At 41.1% G+C, this 12,736-nt stretch overlaps 1 protein-coding gene across 7 annotated transcripts in view; it reads left to right on the forward strand.

The window, feature by feature from the left end:
- Positions 1–12,736, forward strand: part of ldb2a (LIM domain binding 2a) — a 99,821-nt gene that overhangs the window by 25,550 nt on the left and 61,535 nt on the right. For all 7 annotated transcript variants that reach the window (XM_037077897.1, XM_037077899.1, XM_037077898.1 and 4 more), the window contains exon 2: positions 814–916. In XM_037077897.1, the coding sequence (XP_036933792.1) occupies positions 814–916 (103 nt within the window). The remainder of the gene's footprint in view (positions 1–813; positions 917–12,736) is intronic.

Here is a 12,736-nt window from a genome sequence, read left to right on the forward strand (position 1 = left end):
TAATTAGAATGATTTTAATGCCACCAGGAACAAACTAGAGGTATTCTGTGAGAAGCAGAAGGAGCAGTGAATTATAAAGCTGGTGGGCCTCAGACTGTGTTATCCTCAGGCGGGGCTCTCCCACAGTCCTGGCTTTAGAGAAGTAGAGGGTGTTAGCAGGCTTCGGTCCGACATGGACCTGCACAGAGAGGCTCATCTCTGCAGCCAACATCCACTCTAAGATCACTGGTTTAAACTTGTGTTCTCAACTCATTTAATATGCTGTCTTTGTCTTTATCTAACAATTAGCATTTTGCTCTTTTCCTCCCATTATGTGATCTTTTTACGCCCTGTCATAATTAGTTTCACACATGAAATGTGTTTTGCTGCTCTGGCTCGACCGTTGAGGCCCTTTTGTAAACTCGAATGTAAAAACAGTGATTTAAATACAGCTCATAAGATTCACTTTAATGAAAAAGAACAACAACAAGCCAATCTACAATAAAGGGAATACTTGCCCTGCACTGCTGACTTCATATGAAAAAAACCTGTTCTTTTTTTATCTTGTCTCATAGAAAAGCCTGCATGACCACAATATCTTTGTCTTATCAGAATGAATCAATATTGCATTTATGTAAAAAAAAAAAAAAAAAATGCAATAGTACAAGAGCAGCCGGGATGAAGGAAATTCACTGTGATATTAAATAATAGAGGAAAATGAAGAGTGTGGTTGTTTGAAGCAACGTGCTGCAGACGACACGCTGCAGATCCTCCTCAGTAACAACTCGTCGTCCAGGCTGCTCTGACAACTGCCGGCTTTTTGTCTTTTTACAGGAAAGTGACAGTTTGTGGTGGGACGCCTTCGCTACAGAGTTCTTTGAGGAGGACGCCACTCTCACGCTCTCCTTCTGCCTCGAGGATGGACCAAAGAGATACAGTAAGAGTCCTGCTACACTTAAAACAAGAGACCGACACAGCAATCACTACCTGTTCTAATTCTAAATAATAATCTATTTCAGTTACTCTTTCAGGTGAGTTTCAATAAGATGCATCAGTAGAATAACTTATCATGTAAAGTCACCTGTAGCTGCTCTTCCACACACACACACACACACACACACACACAAGTCCGTTTCTTCACTGTGACCTCAGGAAATGTATACAATGATTATGACACAGTTTTACACACATTGCTAATAAGATAAACTGATGAAGTTTTGACATTTTATATACAAAAGGTCAAAGGTCAACTGCACTCTGAAGTCATAAAGTTCTGCAGAAAACCGCCATCGGTCCGGTGGCAGAGGCAAACAAATAATACTAGTTTTGTTGTATTTTGTGTTATAAATTTCAAACCCCCAACCTGCTGGTGACACAGCACTGTGCTGCTGTAGTGTCACAGTGGTGAGAGATTCTGGGGAATAATTCCTCAGTTTCCTCGATCTGTGGTATCAATCCATTTACACTGACTTCACGATGAAATGAGAAGGAAATGTTATATCCCCACTTTGCTTTGTCGGCTTCCAGTTTTTTGCTTTCCTACATTTCCCAAAATGCATTTTAACACCTCAAAGAAAAAATGTGTTAACCTGAATAGAAAAAAGAAGGTTTGTCCCACTGAGCCAAACATTTCTCATTGTGCTCCAGTGAATCTCTGCCAGTAAGAAAATTGTTATCTCACCATCTCGTTCAACAATAGTTTTCTGGCTGCTTGTGATTGCTGAACGTTGGTGCACACAGCATGTAACTATTGCTAACCTCTCTCTGAACATTTCATCACAGGCCTCTTTTGTGGCCTGCGCTTTTAAAATAAAAATTTAAATGTAAACCACAGTCTTGAAAATAGGCAAATTATCGGGTTGAGACACTTCTCAAAACATCAGCTTTTGTTCGAGATCAGACTGGCGCTGCTTTCTGACAGAGTGCTGCTAACTTGGCACTTTTTACCAAGAGGACCGCAGAACCAACTGATACCAGATCTGTATCATTAATATTTTATTTCCAATAGAGTTGAGAAGTTGAAGGAGTCATGTGAGGTTTCCAGGACTTTTTAGAGAAATCTGAAAAACACAAGCGTTGGTGGGTTGGTTTCCCTGTGGGGGAAATCATGTCCGCTTTAAAATAATAGCTCAGAATTTGGGGAAAAACAGTGTTTTGCTCAGAGTTAGATGAGAAGATAAATACCAGCCTCATGTTTGGGAGTTATGTATTAAGCCAGAGACAGGAGGCAATTAGCGAAGCGTAGACTGAAAGCAAGGGTGGACAGCTAGCCCGGCTCTGTGCAAACTTCAGAAACCCCCCGATGAATATTGGTTAAGCACGCTAATTAACACACGGTACCTTGTTTGTGTGATCAGAAGACAAACTGAAATATTAAAAAACACAATATTATAACTTATGAACCAGTGGTGACAACGTATAGAAGCGTTAATGCACGTAACTCCTGCTGAACCTGGACATGCTGAGCAGCGTCGTTGTAGAGGTGCTGGTAGGAATGATACCTGCTGTGATGATGTGTGTGTTACCACCTGCTCTCACCGTTAGAAATAAATCACAGTTTATTCTTAAGTATCAGTTCATCAAATGAAAAACAAGTGCGTGTAAGAATATGAAGTGTGTCTGGACGCAGCACCTCTCAGAGGCCTGAATGCTAAAGTCGGTGTTATAACACGTTTATCAACAGGTGGGAACATGTATGTTTCTCTACGAGTGTATTCTAACTGTGGAGAGCACCAAGCAGCTGTTTCGCCGTTCTCCAACTTTTTCAGTCAGTGTTTACTGTCAACAACATCTGTGCAACATCTCTGATGCCTGGCAGCCTCACTGTGACGCCGAGATTCAGTCAAGGAAACTGTTGTTCACCAGGAAAAAGTTACAGCAAGTCACCAAGCTAACTGACTCCGAACTCTACACAGACACATGAGCGGCATCGGTCAATTCTTGGAATTAAACGTATTTACAAAATGTTGAACTATTGCCTGAAGTGAAAAAGTCAGAAAGGATCCACGGGACGTGCTGATGATGGTTCTCAGTCATCCGGGTCACAGTAATCTAAGTTCTGGATCCAGCTCTTAGGATGCAGAGGACACATCACAGGAAATGTTGTCCACAGTGAGCATGTGGACGAAGAAGTGAAGTTAGACAGATAAAGACGGCAGCCGCAGTTTTCTGTGTTCAGCAGCAAATGACGGAACAGAGAGGCTGTTATTGAGTTTGTGACAATGTCGCCTTCATCTCATCTGCATAGGTTCATGTTTTGATATCTGAAACATATTGAATATCACACAGACTCAGATAAGGAAGGTGCTCTGAAATGAGCAGGTGTGTGTGTGTGTGTGTGTGTGTGTGTGTGTGATTCAGCTCAGTCATGGTGGAGAGAGAGAGAAAGAGAGAGAGAGAGAGAGAGAGGGAGAGAAAGAGAGAGAGAGACAGAGAGAGAGAGAGAGAGAGACAGAGAGAGAGAGAGAGAGAGAGAGAGAAAGAGACAGAGGGAGAGAGAGAGAGAGAGAGAGGGAGAGAGAGAGAGAGAGGGAGAGGGAGAGAGAGAGAGAGGGAGAGGGAGAGAGAGAGAGAGAGAGAGAGAGAGGGAGAGAGAGAGGGAGTGGAGGATTGTTGTGAGTCTGGTCCTGGTTTGCTTTTCAAATGTAAAAATAAAAATCCCCAGCGGTGTAGAGACGGTAACCCTGTTCCCTCGGGAACGGGAGGCTTAACACCATGGTGATGATGACTCACCGTCAGTCACAAGCGTTCCTCAATTCACATTCAGGTGCGCTAAGTTACACACATGCAGAAACACACACAGACACATCATCCAGGAAGAATCCAGCAGCCTCATGTACACACAGCTATAGATCTGACTGTGAGTGACGTCCTCTGACGGTGATGCTGCGTCTCTGGGCTTCACATTGGCAGCATTATATAAAGACAACAACAGCGTGGTGCGTCTCACAGCAACTTACTGTCTCACATGTCCACTGTCTTGTCCGGTGCTCAGCGTGGTTGTTAATTTTAGCTGCAGCTTCTGAACAGCGTGTAATGATTCAGCAGGTAGGAGGACGTCAGCGTCTTGTTAAGGTTGTGTAAAGGTTTTTGGGGAGAATGACGTGTTGGTTAACTTTCAGTGGACGATGATAACACAGACACAAAATCCTCCAGAGTCCATTTCAGACGTCAGGCTCAGACCATCTGACTTCATGTCAAAGACAGAAAATGAGGAAACATACTCAAAACTATTTTTATTACACACGTTCATAACTTTAAATTAAGTGAAGGTTTATAACTAGTTTGGTTTAATTTGACTTATTCTGTGTCTTAAGTTATGTTGAGACACTAAACTATTTCTGTTGGAACTATCGCTGCTCTTATCCAAAAGAAAATGTATAAAACAAATATGGGTGAGTATTTTTATTATTCATTATGCTGATTATTATTTACTCGAGCATTCAGCTGGTCCAATCAGTGATCAGTGTCCCAAAGCCCGCCGGGGTTTTCATACGCTTCACTTTGTGTTGATGTTGCTGTTTGCTGAGATGATGAGTTCACTCTCACACCAGACGAGAAAACCAGCAAATATTCACAAAGAAGAAGTGAATCTAGTGAATGTTTTGCAGCTTTGCTCCAAATAATTACTGAAATTATTCATAAATTATCAATTCCTTTTTAATTTGGGGTGATTTTGGTGGATCTGCTAATTGGTTCAGTTAATTAATAATGCAAACTGAAGACGTATGAATGAAATTCTTATTTTTGAAAACTGCATATCAACAAAATTATTCAACCTCATTTATCTTTAAATTCTAAGTCTGCGAATAAAACGCAGAGAACTAGAACTTGTAAGTACACAGACATGTAATTCAAAGCAGCAAAGTGTAAATGATAAACATATACAATATATATAAATAAATATGATAAATATGATTTAAAATGATGTTTAATAAGCTACAAGGACTGTTTATATATAATGTAAATAGAGTGGTGACAAATGCACACAGAGACTAATGTATGTAAATGTAAAAATTAATATGTGGCTCAGCGTGTTGGACCGGCGCAGTATTTTTATAAAAGTGAATATTTAGATTTTAAGGGGAAAGAAACGCAACTGTATCTTCCTTTTTCTCTTACAGAGCGGCTCCTGTGGCGCTGGAGTCTCCGTCCCGTCTGTTATCACCGGGCTTTGGACTCCTGCCTTCTTTGTCTTTTTCATATTACTGTCGGCTGTCCAGAAATTTAAGCTCACTCTGCAGTTGCGCTCATTGTTAGTCACTCCGTACGAGAGCAGCGGCTAACTGCCGAACATATAAAATGTAAATGTGACCGCCAGTGGCCTGACTCTGAAATAATCTTTGCTTGCAGCCTTGTGGAAAGTGCAGATATATGTAGTGAACGTCAGGCGGGTCAGAGCAGCGCTGACCGGTGGAGATGTGAGTGTACCCGTGGTTAAAAGCACCAGACATACATGTTGGAGGAGTTTCAACTAAACAAAAGGTCGTAACATTTTTCAGGGAAACTTTGTATTTTTAGACGGTTAAACTCAGTAGGACTCATGTTCTTAAAGGAGTTTTCAGTGTGCAGCAGTAAAGAATCTGGATCTGAATCCTGAGGCTAACGGAGTGTAGAGCAACACGATCTGAGCTCATATATTGTAAATATATTTATTCTTTAGTATCACAGCTGAACTCAGAGAGAATATTTGTATGTTTGTACAACAGGCTTGTGTTTCTGCGACGTCAGCATGCAGACGACGTGTGGTTATATTTCTAAAATGTGGATTAAATATTCCTTTTAAAACGATCACAGTGTATTTATTATTCCACTGAGGTTTGTTCTGCAGAACATACAGAGCTTTAAGTGAGAGAACGCAGATCCTCCTGGAATTGAATTATGGTTTTTGAGTCATGCAGTAGCTTATACGATAATTACAAGGAAACAATCATTTCACTCCAGTCTGAGGTGCTCTAATTTCATAACGTTCAGCGGAGGAAAAATTAGAAAAGTCAATTTACCTAATCTGTTTTTTTTTATTGGACCTGTGTGGAGGTGTTCTGCTGCTCACCAGGACTTCTCGTATTGTTGAGTGGAGGAGGAGTCATGATGCTCGTGTTCCCTCCATGAACTCTCTCCTCTGCTGTCCTCCAACGCTCAGTCAGTTCTCACATCCTAACCACGACTGATTCATTAGTCAATAGACATAAAAATTAATTATCAACTTTGTCAATTTTCATTCTCGATTAATCATTTAAGTCATTTATCAAGCAAAAACGTGCAACATATGCTCCAACCTGCTTCTTTAAATATAATGACGTGCTGCTTTTCTCAGTATGAAGTCATTATTTGGGGATCATTTTGACATTTTTTCACTCTTTCCTGACAGATCAACTCAACAAACATAACAGAAGTTAGTTTAACACATATTTATTGCATGTGCTCCTTCAAAAAATAATTACGGAGTCAGTATTTTGCACCAAGACTAATTAGTGCAGTGATTGTGGGATTCAAACCAGCATCCCTCAGGACACAAACGTAGATACAGCTACAGGTGGAGCCAGTTTCCTTCCAGTTGATCGTCCAGAAGATCGGTGATTGATCTGAGAACTTGTGAATTGTTTCAGAGGATCGTTTAGTGACCTGCTCCTCTGATAGGAGGATTTGTTGCTTCTGTCTGGTTGAAAACATTGTAAACTTAAAATATTTGGATTTTGGATTGTTGGTTGGACTTAACAAGAATTTTGATGCCCCTTTTTCAACAATGAATCTTAAGACATATTGACAGACTAATCAATAATGACAATAAGTGTTAGTTTCAGCCTCAGGCTGAAGCTTTAACTCAGGCAGAAAGTGCCTGAATATTTCAGGGCACTTAAATGATTTTGCCTGCTGCTTTACATCAGACAGACGCCAGAACAACGTTTCCTTGTGACTCATCGATTGTTTCTCTCTGCTCGTCTCGTCAGATGTGAGGGTTTACTGGTTTTTACTTTATTTCATTATCATCTCTTTACCGTTGGTATCGAACAACAAACATTTGAAGACACAAGCTGAGCCTGAGGAAACTGATCTGAGGTTTTCAGTGCTTTGATATTTTACTGAAAGTTCTCTCAATTAATGAACAGATCAGCTGATGATGAAGATGATCATTAGTTGCTACCTTCTTGTCTAAAGCAGAGTGTATGTCGCTGGCTGCAGTGGTTAGCACAGTCCCAGATTCATGCAGTCATGTTGCTGCTCTACCAGCCGGCGAGACACTGAGACAGAAACCCTTCAGACCCTTCAGAGGGCAGAGATTTGACAGTCTGAAGAGGCAGAGCATGTGGCTGCTGTCTGAATCATTCCCACCCTGTGTCACTAATGAAAAGCAAACTTCACCGGATCGTCTGTTGCGTCTAATTGTAATCTACATGTATCAGTAACAATAACCATGACAGAAGACGACATAAGCAGCTTATCCAGACAGATTGCATTATTTCTTGCCTCGCCTTGTTCTTGTGAAGATCTGAAGAGCACTAAATGTGAGCGGCGAGAATTTGTCGTCTCCAATATGTCATAATACTTTTATAGCGTCTTTGGAAATAAAACGTATTAAAGCCTTGTACTGCTATGACGGTATATTGCTTTGATAATGGTTCATATTTTTAATGTGTTCTTCATCGCATTTCATCTTCGGAGAGCGTTTTGGTGCATATCTGTGTTCCCTGTATGTGTGTGAAACAGTTCATCACGGGCGCAGGCCAATTATTGTTTTCTACACCAAATATTCAGGAACCCTGTCTAATTATACCCCCGATTGCCATGGCCTCTGAATTCGCCCCAGTACCTTGTCTGGCTCTGCAATCTTTGAGGCATCTGATGAAAGCTGCACTCCATGATGCAATCAAAGAGCAAGGCTCATTTTAGAAGTAGTTCAAACAAGAGAGGGAAAACTCTGCATGTTTAGTGGGCTGATTCAGGGCAAACTGCGAAAGTGATTCACAACACATTTACAATTCATGTAGTTATTCTTGCATTGCAGCACGCAATAATTGCAGCGATAAAATGACCACAGCTAATAATCTTTAAGCAAGCATGAGGACATAATGAGGAGGAAGAAAACACGAGGAAACGGCTTTAACACGAGTGAAGGGATGAAACAAACTGTGTCTGCCACGGAGGAAGCTTAACAAGGAACTCAGCTGCTGCTGCGAATTAAAACTGGGACCTTTTTAATCACATTATGTTTACATCTTTTAGTTTTAGCAATTAAGCATCTAGAAATATCCTTCCTGGACACAAAACATGACTTCTTTAGCAGATTTCGGTCACATGACATTTTGAACCGTCGGTTTATTTCATGCTTCAGTTTTGTTTTTAGCAAAAGATGTAATGTGCTGTTTGACATCGGGGGCAGCAGTGACCAGCTCCCTGTCTGTTAAACTGCAAGGCATTAATCATTGTACACAACATATCAGTCGAGATGGATTCATTCAAGACAACGCTAAAATAAGCCTAGTAATATATTTGGTGTTCATGACTGAGACACCATTCAGTTCAGCCAACTCAGACATCTCTATAGACATCTGACCAGTTACACTGGTGACCAACCTGGATTTAAATCAGTGTAAGACTGAAATATTTAAGGAGCTGTTATTTATTTTATTTATTTGAACACTATTTACAGATGAGTTTTTCATAAACAGCTTCCCAATGAGGATTCCTCATCTGTACTCACTGTGCTCCTCAGTATTTAGCATCCATCTGTACTGTAGCCGCCCTTGTTGAATCTAGACAAACCTGGTTGTAGTTTAGCCTCCAATAAAATGTTTAATGTGGTTGAGAACAAAGAAATATTTAATCTTTACCCTCAGTTAGCTGCGTGTTAGAAAAGCAGTAATGTCTTTTGGCTGACACTTTTTGCCTTTTGAGCTCTGTTTTGGTCTCCGCCACCTTCAGCTGCTAAACGCTCCACTGTGTTCAGCAGCCAGTTAAAGCTAAATGAGCTAAATGTGTGTTAGCTGTTTGGTGCCGTTCAGATCCAGTACAGTGAGTTTATCAGAGGTTTTTGGTGGAAAACACCTCAAAACCTGATGATCTGATAAGTCCAGAGTTAACTTTGTCCACGAGCGGCCACTCAGGAGGTGTCGCAGTTCTTTATGGCAGGTGGGAGCAGTAATTCTACGAGCCACCTGCTGTTTTAGCATGCTGAGTTTGGCTGAAACAGTGTCAACTGACACAAACAGTGAAATGAAAACAACCGTGCATTAAAATTCTGTTTAATTCATGAAAACAACCTTCTTTACATCACATGTGGTCATTTGACTTCACATTATTTTGAATAAAGAAATAAGAATGGAGCGTTAACACATTTAATTACATCCTCCATGTCGTCAACAAAGAACATTCATGTGATGAAGTTTTCCTCCATCTGCAGCTCGTCCCTACAGGCATCGTGATGTTGATAATATCCAGCGTATTCTTTTGATATGATTTCATAATGTTGTTCATAATGTCCAGTCTGAGTCAGGACCTTTACCCCTCTGAATAATGTGGGCAGTCCAGTGTTACACGTGTTATTTCTGGGCCTTACACATAATCTAAACGATGTTTACAGTCAGAGTTAATACAGCATCTGTGTGCCAGCAGCTGAATGGAGGCCTGAGATGGAAGGATAAGACTAGTGCCGGGATCTGACTCCTTTCTGCTGAATAAAAGATTGAGAGCGGAGGGTTTGGGGAAGGGCTTGTCGGAGGGGGGTTGTATTATTGAATTGGGTGGTGGAATGAAGAGAAGGAGAGGTGGAGTCCCAAATGAAGGTGTGGGAGTGGTGCAGTGTCGGCCTGTGTGTGTGTGTGTGTGTGTGTGTGTCTAAGCCTCTGTATCTGTATCTCATTGTGAGTGTGTTTTGTCTGTTCAAGCGATGGCGAAAGCTTGCGTGTGCATGAGTGTGTGTTGGTTTGCGAGTTAAAGGGGGATCGCAGCGCTTCTGTGGAGGGGGTTGTTTTGAAAGGAGGAGGAGAGAGGGAGGAGGGGGTGCGACGCTGCTTTACAGAGAGATGGATAGGATGGATTGAAGGTGTAGAGCTGTGATTGGCAGGCGGGATGATGCGGCCCTGGCTCAGCTGCAGCGCCGAGATGTAGGCTGCTGCTGATTGACAGTCGAGCCGAGCCTGGGAACCACAGCGCTGGATCGGCCACAAAGAGAGACGGAGGGAGCGAGAGGAGCAAGAGAAATTATAGATTTAAACCAAAATGTGTAGCCTGAACAATTCGCCGTGCGTTCTGTCCCTGGATAGTTCTATACTGCCATCTGTTGTAAACTAAGCTCGTGGTGTTTTCACGATATGTCTGACGGCTGACAATGTGCTAATCAAGCTTCTGTGTGTTAAACTGTGCTGGGCAAAGAGAGAATGATAAAAAAAAGAAAGCACTGAGTGACAGATAACTCTTCAGCAGAGCAAACAGTGAGTCATAAGAAGAACAGAGCGAGGGAGGAGAAATCTATTTAATGTATATGATCAGACAGATAATGTGAGCGTTGGTCAGTATGTGAGTCTCATACAGAGGAGGGCTGTTGTACCCTTCAGTACATTCAGCTGAAGACAGAAACTCTTTATTATTAATGAAATCATTTTAACGGGACAAAACTGTGAAGACTGTCCGAACTTCAGACTGTTTGTTTGGTCTGAGAAGATTCAATCAGCTGTACAAAGAAATAAAACTGAGAATCTGCTGAATCCTCAGCGTCTGCAGCAGCTAGAGGACCTTTCAGATTTGCATTCATGTTGATGAAGGAACAGTTTTCAGAATAGATGTGAATTATTTTCTGTCGTTCAAAAAAATTCATCAAGCAACAAACTTTTACAGGTTCTGTCCTTATCAATTAACCTGACAATTGTTTTACATGATTACTTGTTTATTAGATTGTGTGATGAACATCTCAGTTACCGACTGATTCAACAACAGTTCAAAACCAAACACTTCATCTTCTATCATGAGACACAAAGAACAGCAGTAAATCTTTAGAGTTAAGAAGCTTTAGTCAGCAAATGTCACATTTTAAATAAAAAAGAAAAAAGACTGAAACAAACTATTAATTTTCTTCCAGGCGACTCAGCCATTAATCGACCTGTAGTTGTTCGTCTACACTGTGCGCTTTGTCAGATTGATGTCATTTAATTCTCATTGTGTGAAGTAAAATATTGAACCTGTTTTTAAGTCTTGACTTGCGTTTGACTTCATCCTGGTGTTTGAAGCTCCTGCTGCTTGGTGATCTGACTCTTGTGGCTCTCACCCTGTGTTATGTAACGTTGTGCTCCGGCTTTGGATGCGAGCACTTTCTGAATGATAGTCGAGCAGTAAATACAGCTCTGTGAAGCCCACAGCACACGGGGTTTGATGAGGCAGTGTGACGGGTGTGAGATTCCTGTTTCATTCAGTGGCAACACAAAACAATCTTTGTCTGTGTCCATCAGTAAGTTTTGACCAGAGGTCTGCACAGTGCTCACAGTCTGACCATTACTGCTGCTCCCGCAGATTTTTTTTTTTTTTTTGATGAGACAAAGTTATCAATTGTAAAGATGTGAAAGCTAGTCAGCTATTCTAACTTCAGTAGTAAGTTAAAGAAACTCACTGTTGACTTGGTTTTGTATTGGACATAGACAGCAGTGTCAGGTCTCACAGACCAGCTTCATATTCTCATTTTCTCTTTTAACTTCTTCTCCTCACGTCCTCCTTTGCTGCCTGAATAATTACTACGGCCACTAGAGGTCGCCGCCTGACCACTAATGTAAATCTGGGTCATAACAAGCTGCTTTCACAGTTTTTCTGGTTGGTTTCTTCATGTGCTCACCGCCTGCTCCACATCCATGATGTTAAAAATATCAGTGTTCAACTGGTCCAACTGGTCCCACTGCAGCCGGACTGGTCCACTTCACTCAGATCGTCTGTGTCAGTGTGTTTGCATTTTAAAATCTTCATTAATAGAGTCGATTTCAAAATCTATCTGCAGGTTGTGTGTGTGTGTGTCAGAGTTAGATGAACATCGTGGTGGCTTCTTCATATTATCACATAAAACTAGATGTTTCATAATAGAAGCTGGATTCCTACAGTTGTTAGAACGATGAATCCGTCTCTTGTCGTGTCGCTGCAGTTTGTGAGGTCGATTCAGAGCCGCCAACAATTATCAGAAGCCGTCTCTGGATCCACCTGACAGGAGGCTGCAGCACCTCGTCTGTATGCAGCTGACAACCTGCCATCAGGTCCTATTAATGTATTAGCAAAACAAAAGCAAAGAGACGTGTTCCTGTTGAAGGATTTTCCCTTTGGATTTATGTTTTCTCTTTTCCTTTGTTACTTCTTGTAAACTATTTAAATATTATATATAGTGACTGTGAGGGCAGACGTTAACATGCTGCACCGTGGAGACTTATAGAAATTCATTCATATGTTTCAAGTGCATCCATCATCAATAATTGAATGTATTTTGTGGTTTAATTTGTTACAGTATATTAAACATTTTATGATTATGAATATTTTAAATGAGTCACTCCTCTCATGCTCTGACTCTCTCAGCTAAGTGGTCAGAAATCTGTGAACATCACGCCGAGATCTTCTGTAACTTTTTGAAATTATGTCTTTAACTGAACAACCAATGCAATTAAGAAATAGTTAGAAATCAGGTAGAAAATATGCTCTCCATAACACTCCTGTAGCATTATTATTCTCTTCTCTTAATCAACCTTCTGCAGTCATGCCAATCAATAACAGGCTCGATTTGATGTGAATCCCG

Source organism: Acanthopagrus latus, chromosome 18, assembly GCF_904848185.1.
Source record: "Acanthopagrus latus isolate v.2019 chromosome 18, fAcaLat1.1, whole genome shotgun sequence".
In the NCBI taxonomy this organism is placed as follows: Eukaryota; Metazoa; Chordata; class Actinopteri; order Spariformes; family Sparidae; genus Acanthopagrus; species Acanthopagrus latus.